The 19,963-nt window shown below is 42.7% G+C and overlaps 1 protein-coding gene across 4 annotated transcripts in view; it reads left to right on the top strand.

Moving 5' to 3' along the window:
- Positions 1–9,052: 9,052 nt before the first annotated feature.
- DCLK2 (doublecortin like kinase 2) overlaps positions 9,053–19,963 on the top strand; it is a gene marked incomplete at both ends in the record, with an annotated part of 123,886 nt that continues 112,975 nt past the window's right edge. For all 4 annotated transcript variants that reach the window (XM_084244754.1, XM_084244753.1, XM_084244752.1 and 1 more), the window contains one exon: positions 9,053–9,473. In XM_084244754.1, coding sequence (XP_084100880.1) covers positions 9,053–9,473 — 421 coding nt within the window. The remainder of the gene's footprint in view (positions 9,474–19,963) is intronic.

Here is a 19,963-nt window from a genome sequence, read left to right as displayed (position 1 = left end):
CATAGCTCTCCCACCATCAAAGCACCCTTAGCCCTCTGCAGTCTGCTGTGTTCTTCTTCCCGTCTCTCTAAAAGGGATTTTTAAAGTGAACTCTTGAGGAATAAAATTTCTGCTGAGAGAACCTATAGAAAAAAAAAACAGAACACGGTTTCTGCAGTAAGTGGTAAGCTAGATGAGATTGGTGAAAATTTGTCTTTAAGGTCAATCCATCTCCCAGCTCCCCTGCAAGGATATCGGGATATGGGTTGGGTGAAGGGTCAGGTCCTCACTAGCTCATGCCAACCTTGAAGAAGCATACCTGGTAAACACTATGCCAGTTTCTCGGGGCATCTACACAGAAAGCTGGAACATAGACATGGTTACCTTACTACAGAAAACTTCACAGTTCATGACTTTATTTGCTCATGGAATATGCCGAAAGCCAGGAGATGGCCTCCACTTCACTTACGCCTCCCATATCTCATGAAAATGGCCTATTTTGTTGGAGCCAAATATGAGAAATTTTCAGTGTTCCAAACTCTGCAGTAGGGAAAGCCATTCTAGAAAAATGATTAAATAAAACTAGAATTAGTCCACAATGCCTCTTGCATGTAAGGAAAGACTGAGTTTACCACCTAATTAAGTGATCATTATGGAACTACTAAGTTACATCTTTAGTGTAGTGCATGTATATGACTCATGTTAGATGTTCAACGATAGTAATAAATTAACAATGAGTGGATGAATGATGTAGTCTGGATATCATAAAAATGAACCATGACAGATTTTTCCTTTTATTATTAAAAAAAAATTCTTAGATGATGTGGCCATGATAGACTGTTCATTTATTTCACAAACAAATTGAACTATTATTTCTTTTTTCTCCTATCTATGGAAATTAAAAAAAAAAACCTCAACAATAAAATAAATTATTAAAAATAGAAGAAAGCTATATTTTTGCTTCTTCCTTTTGTTGGACAATGAGTTTCCCTTTTAAACTTTTGTGGTTGTTACTGTTTCCTCCAAAGAGAAGTGTTCTTATTTTATTTTTAGAAACAGAAGCCTCTACATGGAGAAATCTTTTGAAAACTAGAATCTCAAAAGGAAACTTATAGGCAATGACTTTTTTTTTTAGCCCAGAACAGCAGCAACTTTGAGTAGGTTCTATTAGTTCTGTAGTGGGTCAAATTCTGGTCCTCTTTGTTCTGACCAATAGCACATTAAAAGTATGTTCAGACTACTTTTTACTCTTTTTCCCTATAGCGGATAGATAACCAAATTCATTTACCCCCTGCCAAAGATTATCCACATGCTTTCCCTGCCTACATTGTAGCTAATTAGGGTTGGCACTAGGTTATATAAATTATGATAGAACATTAGAATGAAAGGGAATTACAAGAGTCATATCATTTTACCCTCGTTTTTAGATGAGAGAACTGAGGTATAGTTGAGTGTTAATCTTTATACTCAGCATCTACCTCCTATTTGGGTAACATTCTCTCACATGTATGTTTTTGTTCAGCAAACATGTAACATGTATGTACACAAGCACTGTGAGAGGTCTTGTATGGAAATCCTAAATTGCTTTCAGCCACTGCCTCAAACGACACCCTGTAAGCCCTATACAAGTCAGTCACACAAGATTATCTTCTACTTTGCAAAATGACATGCACTTTATGATTGCTCACTCCTTGCTTGGGGTTTCCTTCAACAAACTCAGTCCCTCCCTCTCTTCATGTCAAAATATTATCCATTCCTCAAAGTCCAATTCAATTGTTAGTTATTTCTATGCTCTGATTTTTTTTTAAGATTTATTTATTTATGCATACAAGAACTGGGGTACAGGCCAGAGGGGTGTGGGGTGAGAGGATTCACCAGGGAGAATGGGGAGCCGAACAGACAGATCTACTGAAATACACTGCTGAGGGAGCAGCAGGAGAGACAGGAGAGGTCTGCTGTCCCACTGGCCAGCCTGGGGATCGAACTCATGCTGCAGTGACTGCCAATAGCTTGATAGCGCTGTCTTTAAACCCCGCGCCACCAGGGAGGCCCAAGAAGGAATTTTTTTAACTATTTTTTGACCTAAATACATAGCTAATTCAGTATAGATTTACTAAAGAGTACTGAACAGGCCTTAGTAGTTTCATTATTCCAAGATATAAGATAAGTGTATTGCTTTAGCATTTGAATATTTCAAATATGTGTGTGAGGTACAGAGAACTTGCCCTAAAATATTTGATATTATAAACCTACTGTAAGTATAAAAATCATTAATTTTTAACTATAAATTCCCAAAGACACAGACTTCCTTGTGATTAATGAATTTTGAAAGCTTGAAATGAAAATGAAAATTGTCTAGAGTTAGCATACCCTGGAGTCAATTTCTATCTCTGCTGCTTAATCTTTCTTATTTCCTTGTCTACCATCTGCTTCTTTAACTAGGTCATAAGTACTTATTAATCATTATAAAAGCTTTATTATCCTTTAAGTACTCTTGACTATCATTATTTTAATCTAACATATAAAGTGACATGAACATCATTTGTCATATTCAGTATTTATATAAACATTGACTGTGCCACTGAGAGGGGGAAACTATTAAAATCTTGATCTATTTTAATATAAGTGATTCTTTTTGAGTTTTAAGTGAAGCAAAACTTAATATAAATTTATATTTAATTTATATACATGTAAAACAACATAAATTTTATATTGGTTTGGGAAATTTGATTCTACAGAAACAAAATGAGAGTACTATAGTACTTTTCTTTTTTTTTTAGATTCATTTATTTATGCATACAAGAACTGGGGTACAGGCCAGAGGTGTGGGGAGTGAGAGGATTCACCAGAGCCAGAATGGGGACAGGCAGACTGACTGAAATACACTGCTGAGGGGAGCAGCGAGCGTGTCAGGAGAGGTCTGCTGTGCCATGTGGGTCAGCAACCTGGCCGGCCAGGGATCAAACTTGTGCTGTAGTGGCTGTGGCTACCTTCAATAGGTTGCCTCTTAACCCTTTGCGCCACCAGGGAGTTCCACTTTTCATGTTTGATGTTATTAAAATAGTGGAAAATCCCGTGCTGTGTCCCAATTCCCTGATCAGCAAAGTAGGGAAATTACTATCTGCCTGTATTTTCTTCTTAGGGACATTTAAGAGAAAAAAAAAATAATCAAACCTAAGAAAAAATGTTACTCATTTGTTTCAATGTTTTTGTTACTTTCATTTTAACAGTTATTGCATCTGAACTAGCAAATGACCAAAAACTAAATATAATTTTGAAAGTGAGAAATTTACATGGATAGTGTGAGTTTTTGTCCTAGACACTTAGTGGAAATGAAACATACCAATAGGAAGAACTATTCAACCACAGTTTTCTCATAGGAAAAAAAAAGGGGGGGGCATGCTATATGTATTTAAACCATAATACTTGTATTTTTCTTCAATTCATCTCATATTGTCATTTAAATATCAAAATAGTAAGTTTTGAAAGACAACCAACAAAATCAATTTAAAATTTCTGAACCTGAAGAATAGGTAGTTTTGGTCATTCCCGCATATGTCTCTGCAAAGAAGTCATTAATAGATTTGTAAGGTGCTCTAAAGATCATGGCTGAAAAGGACAGCAGACTTCCTGACTGAACCAAGACAGGAGAGAACAGGGAACCTTGTTAACGGAGTACAGATATAGGGCAGGGGTAGAGTCTCCTTCTGAATCATTTTGCTTTATACCCCTTCACAGGAAAACTTAACAAAAAAAATGACTAGATTTTATAATCATTACAGACTGTGAAATAAAAACTAACACTTTTAAAAAGCTCAAGTCTATAGCAACCAGGCCCTTCCACTGAAAATAGTTGTTTCATCACTTCTGGGACAAATGCCTGGCACATAGTGAACAGGAATGAAAGCATGAGACAGCAGAAAGTCTCAGCACTGAGCAATCTAAAAGACTCCTAAGCATCTTTTATGTAATAAATAATGGAGTGACTGGAAAACTGCCTTTAAAAGCAGAAGTTTCTAGCCAAAAGTGCAGGCCAGCCAATGCATTTGTGAAGTAGTGTGAAGCAAAACCAGGAGATGTTCAGGGCAAGTTTCTAATGTAAAACTCTGCAAGGAATTACTTAATGAAATTCCACTTAGACAAATTATGCTAAATAAAAATTTACATTGCGTTTCTTAGTCCAGGTGGAGGTGAGCAGGGAACAAGAACTACAGGGAACTAAAATTGTGTTGCTTATCTGCGTGATGCACAGTGTAGAGAACAAAAAAACTACCTTTCCTTCATGCCTGATGGAGGTTTTCTGCCCTGACTTCTCTTGGATATTGCCCAAAAAATTTCAGATCCACCAGAAACTTTGTGATTTAAAATTAAATATATCAAGAGCAGAGAGAGGGGCAATTTATAATCATGCCAGAAAAGAATATGAAATTTTGGATCAAAATTCTTGTATTCTCTCTAGCACAGAAATGAAGCCATTTTTAAAGTACTCTGCACAAGTTTTTATCCAATCAAGTGTTACTTTAGGAGGTAGGGGGATACAGAGAATACACCACGATGACCTAAGGTCAAGACCCCTTTAAGATGAGGACCTAGCAGACAGGTGGTAGACTTTGCAACCCTCAAGGAGAATTGGAGTATCCCTAGAGGGCAAGTGATTAGCAAAGCAGGTCGTGGGGGGCGGGGAGGGCAGGGGTTTTCTGGGTTAGAAAAAAGGGGATATTTTCAACAAAGGAAATGCCGGTTAGACTATCTTACTAGATAAAGTGTGTTAGGTACTTGAAAGGGGGAGAATTTACTGTATGTTTTAAATCATGAAATAACCCAAATGAATTATGAGTTGCCAACTTAGAGTCCCCAAATTTTGTTTGCATTAGAATTTTTATACTGAAATGAATTTTTTCCCACCTCTCATTTGCTCGACTGGGTCTTGCGGAAGGAAATATCTTATGAAAACTGATAGCACCTTAACTCTTTTTTTAAAAAAGATTTATTTTATTTATACAATAGCTGGGGTACAGGCCAGAGGTGCTGTAGGGTGAGAGGATTCACCAGAGTGGGAAGCAGAACACACAGAAAGCACTGCTGAGGGGAGCAGCAGGGGAGACAGGAGAGGTCTGCCGCACCATGTGGGTATCTCCCTGGCTGGCCAGGAATTGAACCCAAGCCTCAGAGGCTTCAGACAGCTTCACAGTGCTGACTAAACCTGCTGTGCCACCAGGGAGGCCCCATCTTAATTCTTATATGAGGATCAGGGATAAAATTCTTCCAATCAGTAAATGCAAAGAGGAGGCGGTAAGTAATTTTTTAAACTTAACAGTTTATACATTGTTGTTACCGTACCGCTTTTGAAAAGCAGTAATTGTTGTTTAATTTAGGGATATACTATTAAGGAATAAAGTTAAAATACGGGCATATGATATCTTTGTACTTACAAATCTTTTCTCAGGGTTGAGTGAGAATATGTATATATGCCAGCGTCCTAAAGCTTAAATGGTTGGAGCCTGTGCTACCAGGATGTAGGCTGACCTCAATGTCCCTTGGCACCTGCGGTCACGGCCTGGGGGGTAGTCTCCTCCCACACTGAACAGGACTCACTTGTGTAACCTATGATATTGCACGTATGACAGGGTATGACCTCCAAGGCCACATCATAAAAGACTTTGTACCTTCCATCTTGCTATCTCCTGGATGCTTGCTCTACAGGAATCCAGCTGACATGTTGTGACAACACTCAGTGACCCTACAGAGAGGTGTTCCTGGCAAGGAATTGAGGCCTCCTACCATTTCCATGAGTGAACCATCTTGGAAGCCAATCTTCCAAGATGTCAAACCTTCATATTCCTGCAGACCCAGTCAACATCTTGATTTGCCATTTCTTGAGACCCCAAGGGAAGCTGCTACTACACTCTTGGACTAAAGAAACTGCTGAGATAATACAGTGTTGTTGGAAAGCACTTGTTAATACAGCAATAAAATAGTCTGTTTTTTTTTTTCAAGAAATACTAATAGTAAAAAGCCATTTACAAAGTTGATAGACTCTACAGTTCCTAGAACTGCATGGGGCCTATCTTAAGAAACATTGCATTTCATTATGCCAAGACCACTAGTGTTGGCATTACCTGGGAGCTTGTTAGAAATGCAGAATCTCTACTGTAGCCCCAGACCTACTAATCTGAATCTGTGTTGTATAAAATTCCCACTCATGTAACAACAACAGCACTGAGGAGAAAACACTCATTTGTTTGAATAATATCATAGGCGCTGGTTGGAAACCATGGGTATACATTCGGAGCACTTTCAAAGACTACTGTTGAAGAAGCCCATCCTCAGCAATTCTGATTTTGTTGCTCTGGATTGACATCTGTGCATGTCCACGGACATAATTTTATATTTCAGAATTTTTCCCTCAAATTGACACAGATGCCTCAGATGAGCTCCACTTCTCAGCCACTCCAGTCCTGGCTTTAGAAGTCAGGTATGTCCAAGTGTGCCTGAGACTGCACAGGTGAGCCATGCATGGAGCATTGCCCAGGCCAGGGCCATCATCTTCGCAGCTGCCAAGAACCACTGAATGTATCTCCACCTTGTTTTCAAGCATTTCTGGGGTCAGAAAGGGAAGGACATTTTCCCCTATGCCTCTGAGTTCTTAGGCTGGTTCAGCAATCAAATGAACATCACATGGATTAGTAGCAGAAAAACCAAATCTAATTACATACATACTGTGGGGACAGGAATGAATGGACACAGGGCAGGTTTTCTGATCCAGCAGACGGGGTAAAGGAGGAGTGAGAGTCTTGGAGCCCTCAGTGGCTTTTGCAGGCTTTTATTGGGACTTACCAGGTACATGGCAGGCAGAGGTGCTAGGGGGCCGGGAGGCTGGCAGGACTCCCAGCCCCCAGCAAGTCTTCACTCTGGGCTCGCTCGAGTTCTCTCACATTCTCTCTGCAATTCTCAAGGCTCTGCTTCTCTCTCAGCTTCTCTGTTCCTCCTGGCGTCTCCGTGATGCCGCCCTTGAAAGCCCTGTCTTAGCCCAGGTGAACCCCGTCTACATAGGCCCACACCCTACTCCAGGTGCCCGCCATCACGCATGCATTCGGGACCACAAGGTTCCGTCATCAGTCCTAATAGCGGGAGGGCAGAAAAGCCTGACACTTTTTACCTTACCCTACACATACATACATACATACATACATACATATATAAAGAATCTACATAGATGTAAATTCCAAAGACAATGAGGTGAAGTGGGGGATATACAACCTGAGCTGAGGATGGGATTGGGGCCTGTGACTTCAAGGACAGAGGGGGACTCACATGACCAGAAAACGGTGGCTCAAATCATCAAGATCAGATGCTCTATAATTAGATGTTTGCCCTAGAGATAAGTTTCTCTGATAGAAAGATTATTTCTGATAATAACCCTAATGCTGGGTAATAACCCCAATTTTCATTCTTCTGGGTAGTTAAGGGAGTGGCAAAAGTTTCTGGTGAGCCTGCAGAGCTCCATGGACCTCAGCTTGAGATAACCCACATGCCAAAATGGCCGTCTTGAGAAGGCCAAGCCTTCACAGGACTCAGTCTGTGGGGAAAATAGGATGTTTTGCCTTTTTACAGAAAAGGTGCTTAATAGCCTAAGTTTTCAGAAGTTTAAACACCTGTCAGACTAGGAGTAAACACCTGTACATTTCATGGTTCCGAGATGGCAAAGTAGATATGATGGTTCTCACAAGCCTTTGGAAAACTTGCTTTTACTGCTGCTCAGACACTGCTAAATTAAAATTCCCAGCGTAGTGGGAGCTTACAAATTTTAGCCTTATTACTTAATAAGAAGCTCAAATTGATAACATTAAATACCAATTGAATGTAAGGGTATGGGGGGGGGCAGGGGAGAGCCTTTGGGATTGTGTTTCCTTTACTAAAGCATCCCCAGCGATGGAAACAGTGCCCAACACACAAGTGCTCCCAATCAACATTTGTGGCTTAACTAAATCCCTCAAATCCCAATATTTTCCGAGCTCTCATTTATTCCAAGTCCTGCATGTACTCTGTTAGAGTCTGCGATGGAAACTGGAGGCTGTTCAAAAGATTTTCTAAATAAAGCTCCAAATCTGCTTTTTGAAAAAATACACTTGGTGCCCAAACTCTTTGCAGTTGCAGATTTCTGCCCCACTTGGCCTGGGTGCTTCCCTTGGCGGCCGGCTAGGGGCTGCCATCCCTGCCCTTGAATCTCCTTCCTTTGTGGCTCCCCCGGCCTGCGCGTGGACGCGTCCCGGGCCGAGGAGCGCGCGCCGCGGATGCGCCCAGGAGCGCGCGGCGCGCGAGCGCAGCTGTCAGGCGCGCCCGCTGCCGGGACACGGGAGGAGCCGCTCCCCGCGCCGCGCCGCCTCTGCGCCGACCCGGCGGCCCCCTCCCGCCGCGCCCCCTCCCGCGCCCCCGGGGTGCGGCCTCCCCGAGGGCCAGGGGCCGCCTCCGGGCCTGCCCGCGCCGCGCGGGTCCGAGCGCGCGGCTCCCGGGGGGCCGGGCCGGCTCGGGGCGGGGCAGGCGCCCGGCAGGTCCCCTCCGCCCGCAGCCGTGCGCGCGCCCCGCGGGCCCGGCGGGCAGGGGAGGCGGCGTCCCGCGCCTGGGGCCGCGCGCGTGGGCGGGCGGGGCTGGGCGGGCGCCCCCGGGCCGCGGCGCCGCTCCCACGCTCGCGCCCTCCCCGCGCCTGCCCCTCGGCGCGCCCGGAGGCGCGGGCGGACGCGCGAGCTTTGTGTGCGCCTGCGGCCGCCCAACTTCGCGGCTCCGGGCCGGCTCCCCGCGCGCGCGGCGAGGCGTGGCGGGCGCAAGAGCGCGCCGGGGGGCGTGGGGCCGTGGGCCGGCGGGAGGCGCGGGGCGGGCCGCGCCGGACCAGGAGCCGGGCGGCTGGACGCGGCGGCCGCACCTGCGCGCGGAGGGCGGGATGCCCGGGCCAGGTGTCCCGGCGCGCTGAGGCCCCGCGCGCTCGGCCGCCTGCACGGGCGCTCGCTTCGCCTCCCGGCTCCCCGGGCGCGCCGCCTGGGACGTTTTGGGGCGCGGAGCCCGCGGAGCAGCCGCAATGGCCAGCACCAGGAGTATCGAGCTGGAGCACTTTGAGGAACGGGACAAAAGGCCGAGGCCGGGGTCGCGGCGAGGGGCGCCCAGCTCCTCCGGGGGCAGCAGCAGCTCGGGCCCCAAGGGGAACGGGCTGATCCCCAGCCCGGCGCACAGCGCCCACTGCAGCTTCTACCGCACGCGCACCCTGCAGGCCCTGAGCTCGGAGAAGAAGGCCAAGAAGGCGCGCTTCTACCGGAACGGGGACCGCTACTTCAAGGGCCTGGTGTTGGCCATCTCCGCCGACCGCTTCCGCTCCTTCGACGCGCTGCTCGTCGAGCTCACCCGCTCGCTGTCGGACAACGTGAACCTGCCCCAGGGTGTCCGCACCATCTACTCCATCGACGGCAGCAGGAAGGTCACCAGCCTGGAGGAGCTGCTGGAAGGTGAGCGGGAGGCCTGGGCGGCAGGTGCGGCCCAGCGCGCCGGCAGGTGCAGGGGCCTGGGGCACGCGCGCCCGCCGCCCGCGTGGGGAGCCTGTGGGTGATTTCTAGGCGGCCTCGGGACTTGCATGGTTTTCTCTGCCCTGTGTGTGAGGGACACGCTCCCTGCCGGCCCCCCAACCCCACCCCCAGTGCCCCCTTGCAGGGGATTTGCCTTCAAAAAGAAAGAAAACCTAATGGGCTTTGGGGATGTCTGAAGATTGGAGAATTATTTTTTTTTTTTTACAAACTATTTGAAAAAGCAGAAGAACCGCTTGAGGATCGGGGTAACCCTCTAGCAAATAAACTGTTAAGCTGTCTATGTGGCTCTCCAGGCGGGCATCTCCGGGGCATGTGCCTGCACTTAAGGACCCTGTCGCACCAGCTCAACTCAGAAGCTGTGGTTCTGAAACCCTCTAGATTGGCTTTCCTGCCTGGACTTTCATGAGGTCAGGAGGGGGTGACCCTAGTCAGGGGTTCCCATCCTTGGCTGCATCTTGAATCTCTGGGGACTTTCTAAACGCAGTGTCTGGGTCTCGGCCCCAGATGATCAGGTGTAATTGGTTTGGGGTGTAGTCTGGGCATCTAGAGTTTTAAAAGCTCTCCAGGTGATTCCAAGGTACAGCCAGGATTAAGATCCACTGTGCTAAAGGGTTTACACTTAAAGTTGGTAATGAGGTGAATCAAGGCCTAGTTCTCCTGCATCCTTCCCTCCTGAAAGTAGCTCCTGAGGATGATGGAGGTCATTGGAGTCAGCAGTTGGGCCTGTGATCCTGGAGTGTCAGTCAGGCTTTGCTCAGCGGAATTGCTTAGCTGTATGTTGTATCCTCCTTGAATTTCAGCAACATTTACTCTTCTTTCCTTTCAGAGAGGGAAAAAAAAAAAAAAAAGCATTTCTAGTAGTGAAGAACCTCTTTTCAGATCTAAATACCACCTGTAAATATCAGAAAGAACCCAAGTATGCGCTTAACTGCATGTCCATATTCAGTCTGCTCTCAAACGTCTGTCTTAATGCAACTGGCACATTCCATGTAGTCATAGTGATACTGGCTTGGCAGGGAAAGGAAACTGAACTTGGTGCCAACTGTTTTTCTTATATTATCACATATGTTCTTATGTTCTGAAGGCATTGGAGCCTGTTTTGCAGGAAACTTACACAGCATGGCTAACAGTTCACCTTGACAGATTGATGTAGCCAAGCTGAGGAGTACTGAGCACTTTCCTTGCCTTTTAGTCACTATTACCAGTTTTCCAAAGTCCTGGCTAGAGGAGGAGCCAAACAAAATTAGGTTGTGCCACATGCTCCAGTTGTGACTCCATATTTTCACTAGGTCAGCTGTGTATTTTGGTTTTATAGGCTCCCTGAGGAGGTGATGACAAGCAGAGGGCTGTTAGCGAAAGGAAGAAACATTGTTGAAAGGGTTTTGTCACATTTGTTTATCACATTAAGTACTTAAACTGCAACATTAGCCTAGGTATTTGAAAACCGAGTAACAAGTTTTCTGACTGACCCAATACTAGATGCAGCTTGGAGGAGACCCCAGGCCATCCCAGGTGCTTAAGCACTCCTTACATGCTCTTGCCATGCAGTGCCTGCCGAGGTCTGAGGAGGGACTGCGATGTTTGTAGCCTCCTCTGAAATAATTTAAGTAGTGTATTTGATCCAAAGATGAGTATCATCACATTAATGAGAACCTACAATAACACACTGAGTTTGTTATTTCTCAGGTGGTATATGGTCAGGTATTCAGGGTACTGTCAACTATAATCAAAGGTTGATAAAGTTTCTTCCATTTACTGATTTTTGGAAGATGGGAACCATAAGTATATGTAGAGTCCAAATTACATACCCCACACTTTGGAAAATAATATTAGGTCATAACACAAATATTTGCACAACAGAAATGTTTCCCTAGTCTAGACAATTGCCCGTGTGTTTTAAGCAGCATTCAATATAATAAAATTACTGCAAAAGAAGAAAATTTGTGCACTTCTTTTGTCAGTGGTGGAATTCTCTCTGACAATAGATCTTTGTCCATGTTTTGAATTTTCCACAAAATGAGTGGAATGTCCTATCACAAGGCAGATGGTAAAAAAAATGATGAACCATCAAAACTTAGTATCAGTCAATTTAAAGTTTCAACTTTTAGTTAAAAGTATGCTGGTTCAGATTTATCATGTGGCACTACCCAGCTATCTGTGAAGTTACTGTTTGCATCAAGGAAAACAGGTCTGTGGTATTGCCCATGTTGCCAAAACATGCAAATTGATTTCATCTTCATTCATCAATTTTAATGAAAAGTCTTCAATAGTATTTTTGTACCCATCATGTTCTGTTGCCCTCTGCTTCTTCCATACCATAAAATTAGTAGTTTAGAAGTTATTTTTTCCTACTTTTTTTCATGAAGAAGAGAAAGTGATGACTTGAGACAGGTGGCATGAAGACTCCTGAGCTCAACCCCTGAGCTCAGATGACAAAGGAAATTTGCATGACCCAGATATTTTTCTTTTGCCCTTGATCGTGAGAGTCTCTGGAGATTGGAAATAGTGTTCTGGAGTTGACTGGTACTCCTTCTGCATTATACCCACCCGGCAAGCATCTTTAACCTGCTGGTTTAACTTCCTGTTGGTGGATTCATTTCACTAAATTGGTGCTGTTCATATTGCTAATCCTGTTTATACTTGAAACTTTCTCTCAGAGTAGATATTTCCCTGTATCTCTCAGATATTGGGAAAATTGGGTGGAATTTGTCTAAAGCCATGAGCCAGCCAACCTCATAGCATCTCTGATAGACAACTGTCAGAGGATGTCCAGATGACTGGTTCTTCTGTGCATGTTTCAGGGCTGACTCAGTGCTCTGTGCCTTTTTGTTCTATGAGTATTCTTCCCTTCTGAACATTTTGACTGTAGTTGTAAAGTCTTGATGTCCTGATGAAATGTGTATAACCAAGCATGGTGGAATACAGTACCTGACCAAGTCAGGATCTCTGGGTTCTGCTGACATTGGATTTGAGAAAATTCACTTCTGTTCTCTGGACCTCATTGTCCTTTTCTGTAAATGAGAGGTTGGTTAGCAGAGAGCCTCTCTAAGTAAGATCCCTTCTAAAAGTATATACTCTTCCCTACCTAAGTGGTTGTTTACTGGATGTAGGATAACCTGGGCTGCCTTTCTCTATCCAATACCTGTCTTCCAGAAAATTGACAAGGCTGCCAGTGCCCTTCCACCAGCCAGGGAGTGGGTGTTGGTACTGATGAAATGTTTGCCAGCACCCCCCAAAAATTAATAGTTAAACCTGTGTATCTCTATGTCAAAGAAAAATGTCATTTTATATAATTTCTACCTTTTACTCCTCAGTCAACAATAAGTTGATTTAATTTTTTCACATGTGAGAAAATTTTGATTATTTTGATAAGTGATTTTCCATTAGCATAAAATTTACTTGAATTAACTTAAATTTAAGAATAAGGTTCCAAAGAAATCAAGCACTTGAAGTTTTTGAGGTTCTCTTAATAATAAATCTAGTTTATTGAATCTATTTGGTGAGGTCAGTCTCTTTGAAGGTATTAAAGCAAACAAGAAGAACTGGAGAGTCTTATATTAAAAAATGAATCTCTGTAATACCCAGATTATAGCCCTCCCCACCCCCAAAAAAATAGCAATAATAAAAACTGAACTCTTAGAACCTGTTATAGTGAGGAAAAAGCTTAAATATGAGTTATAAGGTATTTGCACTTAGAAGTCAAAAGCAGCACATATTTAGGGCATATATGCTGCTGGACATGGCAGGTTAATGTTGAATCTTAGTCTACAAAGCCTTCTCTACCTGGCCAAGTCTAGAATTTCTTAAAAACCTGTTTCAAATGTATGTTTCAAGTAGTTGTTGATCAAGGGCATACTGTAGTGTTCCAGGCTGGGGACACTGTCTTTTTCCTCAAGAAGTTCCCATTTTACAGGGAGAGAAATAGTCTGAAAATACACACACACACACCACCCCACCCCACCCCACCCCCTTCCAATGTATTACCTGGGATGATGGAAGAGTCTTCCTAGAGAAATGAATGTTGTCACTACGCATGAGGTTAAACTTGTTACTGTTTGCTCTGCTTACAACATTTTTCTTTATTATTTTTTTTAAGATTTTTTTAATTTGTTTATACAAGAACCGGGTACAGGCCAGATGCATGGGAGGGTGAGAGGATTCACCAGAGACAAAGTGGGGAACAGCACAGGCAGACTGATGAAATACACTGCTGAGGGGAGCAGTGGGTGAGACAGGAGAGGTCTGCTGCGCCATGTGGGTTTCAACCCAGCCGGCCGGGATCGAACCAGCACTGCAGAAGCTACGGACAGCTTCACAGTGCGGCACTCAACCACCTGCGCCACCAGGGAGTCCCCAGCATTTTTCTTCATGATAACAGTTAGCTCTGTAGTCTAATTAGTGGTATATTGAGTCTGTCTTTTGCACTAGACTGAGTAATGCAAGATCAGGGACCTTGGACACACAATAAATTCATTGAATAAATAACTCAGGAAATAAATTTAGCTCTAAGTTCCTTCATTGTCAAGGGAAGTTTTTTCCTGGATTAACCATGAAAAGGGTTATATCTGTATATTTGTGAAAATAAATGTTTTGAAAAATTGGCTATTTCAGATTAAATCTAAGATTTAATGGTTGAGGAAATTCTGTGCTAATACATTAATGTGGAGAGAGAGAGACTCCCACAATACCAGCTTCCACAAATCTGATCTCTTCATGTCATTTCCTTAAAATAAGGAAATTCAGGTGTGCTGTAACAAGCTGTATAATATGCTCTTTCCAGAAGTAATGGGAAGAGTATGCTCTTTCCAGAAGTAAAGAGTAAAGAACTATCAAGGGTTGATGGGGGGGGGCAGGAAGAGGGTATTAGAGAGAGCATTTATGGCATCAGAGTATGACACAATGAAATCTTGGATATTATAAGAAAAGATCATGTTTCATGAAGTTTTAAACTACACAAATGGATTTTTTATAGTCCTGTGATGTTCAGGGATCTTGGAAAATGCTTCTGGGAGTGGAAAGCGTGCTCTTTCCATTGTCTGGCATGCCCTTCTTTAAAAGTTGGCCAGTTTTCATGATCAGATGTGATGGCCCAAGTGTAGATGAGTTCTTACAGTCCTCCGTAGACTGCTGTAAGGGAAAAAAAGAAAGTACAAGCCAATGAGGGCTATGACCACACTTGTCTTATTTACTCTTTTATCTCATGCAACAGAATATTGCTAGCATTTGATGTTTGTTAAATTAATGTTACTTTTGTGCCATATATAAGATATTTTAATAGTTGGGAATAAGTTGATAGAGGTATTTTAAAAAAAATCTCAGCTAGACAGTTGGCTAGATATGCAAAGGTGGAACAGTTCATGCAAGAAACAGATATTTCTGGGCCTCCCCTGGTGGCGCAGTGGTTGAGTTGCCGCAGCCTCTGCAGCACCAGTTCTATCCCCCGCCACCAGCCAGGGTCCCACATGGCACGCAGACTTCTCCTGCCGCTCGCTGCTCCCCTCAGCAGTGTACTTCATACTTCATCAGTCTGCCTGTTCTGTTCCCTGCTCTGGTGAATTCTCTCACCCTCCCACACTTCTGACTATACCCTGTGCTTGTATAAATAAATAAATAAATAAATCTTAAAAAAAAAATATTTCTGACCCCTTCATATTTCAGTTCCTAAATAGGTTTTTCTTCAAGAAAAAGTAGCATGTTTGTATGTTACCAATTTAAGTAGTGCCTGAGATACCTAACTTTTGAGTTGGTTTTCATATAGCTAAATATATAATACAAATTATAGAAAGTCTTAAGGAATAAAATGGTATTCATTTAAATTCTATCCTTAAAATATAGCTAAGTTTTGTACATCTTTGGTGTTTATTCTTATTTTAAGCTTTGTTCTAGCAAAGTAATTTCATATATAGTTTTAACACATCTTTCACATTTAGAACTTTTAAATTCCGTGAGTGGAAATTTTTTTTTAAAGGTTTATTTTTATTTATGTACAAAGAAATGTTGTGTAGGCCAGAGGTGCCAGGGAGGGGGTTGGGTGGGAGGAGTCACCAGAGACAAAGTGGGGAGCAGAATGGGCAGATCTACTGAAATACACTGCTGAGAGGAGCAGTGGGCGAGACAGCAGAGTCTGCTGCGCCATGTGTAGGTTAGCTCCCTGTCCTGGGATCGAACCCATGCTGCAGGGGCTGGTGATAGCTTGATAGCACTGAGACTTTAACCCCTGCACCACCAGGGAGACTCTGTGAGTGGAAATATTTTAAGGACAGAATTTTTTTTTATTTTTTTCATTTTCTTTTTTTTAATATTAATTTTTTTTTTATTTTTTACATCATTGTTCATTTTTAAACAATATTTGTTTCCCCACCCCCTCAGGTGTGGTCCCCATAGAGTTTCCTTCACCAGTGCACCTGTGCACCATCACCTCAGTCCCCTGTGCGCCTCCCTCCCTCCCTCTGATCTCTCTCCCGCCTCCTCCCCGCAGCATGTCTCTGGTTTATAATTGTCCATTTTTGCTTTGTTGTGCTTGTACTGTTTTTTTTTTTTACACTGATTTCTTATTTGGTTTCCCTATATTCCTGCTATAAGTGAAACCATTCAATATTTTTCTTTTTCCTTCTGGTTTATTTCACTGAGCATAATTCCTTCTAGTTCCATCCATGCTGCTGTGAATGGCATGAGTTTATCCTTTTTGATTGCTGAATAATATTCCATTGTGTATATATGCCACATCTTCTTGATCCAGTCATCTACTTTTGGGCATTTGGGTTGTTTCCAGGTTTTACCTATTGTAAATAGTGCTGCAATAAACATAGGTGTACAGGTAGTCTTTTGAATCAATGTTTTTGTGTCCTTTGGGTAGATCCCTAGGAGAGAATTGCCAGTCGTATGGTAGGTCCATTTTTAGCAGGTTGAGGAATCTCCACACAGCTTTTAATAGTGGTTTGACCAGTTTGCACTCCCACCAGCAATGTAGGAGGGTTCCTTTTTCACCACAAAGGATAGCATTTAAATGAATACCATTTTATTCCTTAAGACTTTCTATTATTTGTATTATATATTTGAATTATATGAAATCCAGCTTATTTTATCCTGTTTGCCATGTCTACTGCAGCCTTAAGTAGCTGACTAGTCATTTTGCAAATTTTCAGAAGCTACTACCTTATAAACTGAAGAAATGGGAAAATAATGATGCCTGAGATCAACTTTTGGGCACACGATAATATTTACTAACACCTCAGACAAGGGAACTACAATAATATATATATTATGCCTACCTTGTTACCTTTTGTTTATATGTTTGTTAAATTATAATGACTTGCAACAAAAATAATATCACAATAGAAGTTTTAAAATATTTTCACTGATTTTTCTTTTTCTTCACTATGTATACTTTACACACTCTGTGTTCTTTATAGTTTTTGAATGACAGTGTATTTATTTATGCATACCTGGGGTACAGGTCAGAGGTGCAGGGTGGGGGGAAGGTGAGAGGAGTCACCAGAGAAAGAGTGGGGAACAGAACAGGCAGATCTGCTGAGGGGAGCAGCGGGCAAGTCAGGAGAGGTCTGCTGCGCCATGTGGGTTGCTCCCTGACCGGCCAGGGATCAAACTCGTGCTGCAGAGGCTGCAGATAGTAGCTTCATAGTGCTGTGCTTAACCCCTCGTGCCACCGGAGATGCCCTGACAGTGTATTTCTTTAAAGTAGTGTGATTGATGCTCTCTTCCCCCAATACCTTGCCCATCATCTTATTTTCTTCTTAGCAGAATTTTACCTTGCCTAATAAAGAATCAAGAAAACAAAGGACTTATGGAAACTTACTATTATTATAATCATATTCATCAAGCCACTTTGAAAGCAAGAACTTGAGAAATAGCCCGATGTCTGCTCCTCTCATCAGTTTAATAGTCAAGGCCAGGGCCTCCCCGGTGGCGCAGCGGTTGAGCGCTGGCTTGCGAAGCTGCCCGCGGCCTCGGAGGCGCCGGTTCAATCCCCAGCTGCTCCCCGGCCACCAGAGGAGGGTCCCACATGGTGCGCAGACCTCTCCTGCCGCCCGCTGCTCCCCTCAGCAGTGTACTTCGGTCCTTCTGCCTGCTCTGCTCCCCGCTCTGGCTCTGGTGAATTCTCTCACCCTCCCGCGCTTCTGACTGTATCCAGTACTTGTATAAATAAATAAATAAATATTTAAAAAAAAAAAAAAAAGTCAAGGCCAATACCAGTAGGTTCCACATGAACCTTAAAATGTATATAAAAGAGCAGAGTCCTACCATGCTCTTTAAGTATGTTTGATAAATGGTAATCAAATTCAGCATCTTAGACTAAAATTTGCATCCTTGTAACTTCCCCCTTTAATGTTAGAGTCATCAATTGGAGGTACGTAAGGATCATCCAACTTGACCATGGCAGTCTTTGAGACAATCATCATACTGCTGTTGTCCCTTGCGATCTGTCTCCTAAACATCTCTTTTATTGGCAAACATCTTGTTTCTGTAATCTCCAGTATTTGCACTGGATTTTTTTTGGACCATACTCCTTATCTATCACCTGCTTAAAATGGGGTCATATCTTCCTCTCAGACTCATAACACTTAAGGGATTTAGGAGAAAGGGTTAACTGCCTCCCTGGTGATGCAGGCAGTTGAGAGCAGCGCTGTGAAGCTGTCCACAGCGTCTGCAGTGCGGATTCAATCTGGCCTCCAGCGAGATACCCACATGGTGTGGCAGACCTCTCCTGTCTCGCCCACTGCTCCCCTCAGCAGTGAATTTCAGTCACTCTGCCTGTTCTGTTCCCCGCTTTGTCTCTGGTGAATCCTCTCACCCTCCTACACATCTGGCCTGTACCCTGGTTCTTGTATGCATGAATAAATAAAATCTTAAAAAAAAGAAAGAAAATGTGTGACTTAACTTTAAAAAAAAGAAAGAAAAGGGTTAATCAAGGGTTTTCAGAGGCTGGACAATGGTTGAGAAATGTTTTACCTCTGTTCAGATGAGGAGTCAGTTAAAGAACTCATCCTACATTTATTATGCCCCAGTTTATTGAAAAATATTTTTAGTTTGAAGGTTTTTCTCTCTCAATATCTTTAAATGCAGGGTTTCTCAAACTATAGCAGTATTTGCAATACTTAAACATGAAAAGACAGTGTAAAAATCTAACAGCCAAGTTGCAGAATTCCAGGACTGCCTTAATTATTTTAACTACGTTGTCACTTAAATATTTATGAATGTAAATATGTGTACTTATGCATATAGGTCTTGCACACTGATACAACCCAAACAAAATGAAATGTAAATACAGATGGTCCCCGACTCATGATGGTTCAACTTGATGATTTTTTTGACTTCACAGTGGCAATAAAGCTATACACATTCACTAGAGACTGTACTTTGAATTTTGAATTCTGATCTTTTCCTGGCCTAGTATAGATATGTTGGCTGGGTGGTGGCAGTGATCACAGCTCTAGTCAGCCACGTGACCATGAAGGTAACAATACTCTACAAACTGTTTTTCAGTTTCAGTACAGTATTCAAAAAATTACATGAGGCATTCAATACTTTATTACAAAATAAGCTTTGTGTTAGATAACATGGCAAAACAGTAAGCAAATGTCAGTATTCTGAGCAAGCTTAGGGTAGGCTAGGCTAAGCTATAATATTTGGTAGGTTAGGTACATTAAATGAATTTTGACTTAAAATATTTTGAACTTGTTTTGTCAGGATGTAACTCCATCCTAAGCTGAAGAAGACCTAAACCAAAAGAACTACGTACCCATGAAAGTGTGAAATAGCAATATAAAGTTACAGATAGTACTTGTTTGTACTATATTTGTGTTCGCAGTGCACCCATGGTACTGAACGCTGAGTTCAGTGCGTATTTTGGAATGCCAGGTGATGAGTCACATTTACACTGTCAATGAGCTTTCATTCCTACGGAGTAAATTTATGTCCAGCAAAGTTATATACCATTTGATGCCAAAAGAATTGAGGCTGTGGATACATAGTGGCCTCTACTTGATTCAGTACTTCTAAAAACTACTTCATTTTTCAGATGTTCCAAAATAAAATGATGTGAACATTTAAATTTTTTCATCAATATGAGCACAGAAATCAAAATCATCATAGATTTTAGTATATACTCCTATAGATGTGGAATATACTTGGTCCTGGTATGAGGAACAAAAAGACAGATAATCAGGGTGATCTTACCTGGAGATTAGATACAATTTTTGGTGAATTAAGTTTTAAAGCTTTTTGGTTAATTTTCTTTGGTCCTAAGATAAACTCCCTTAAATTTCAAAGCTGAAACACAGATTTGTAGACATAGATATTCAGAGTAGCTAGGACCTCGTACTGCTTTTTTGTTGTTTTTTTTTCCATGTAGTTTATATGAAAAGGCCATATAAAACACACTTTTATGCACA

The sequence above is a fragment of the Talpa europaea genome (assembly GCF_964194135.1).
Source record: "Talpa europaea genome assembly, chromosome: 10".
In the NCBI taxonomy this organism is placed as follows: domain Eukaryota; kingdom Metazoa; phylum Chordata; class Mammalia; order Eulipotyphla; family Talpidae; genus Talpa; species Talpa europaea.
Note: the sequence above shows the minus strand (reverse complement) of the source record. Positions and strands in the feature narration are given on the sequence as shown.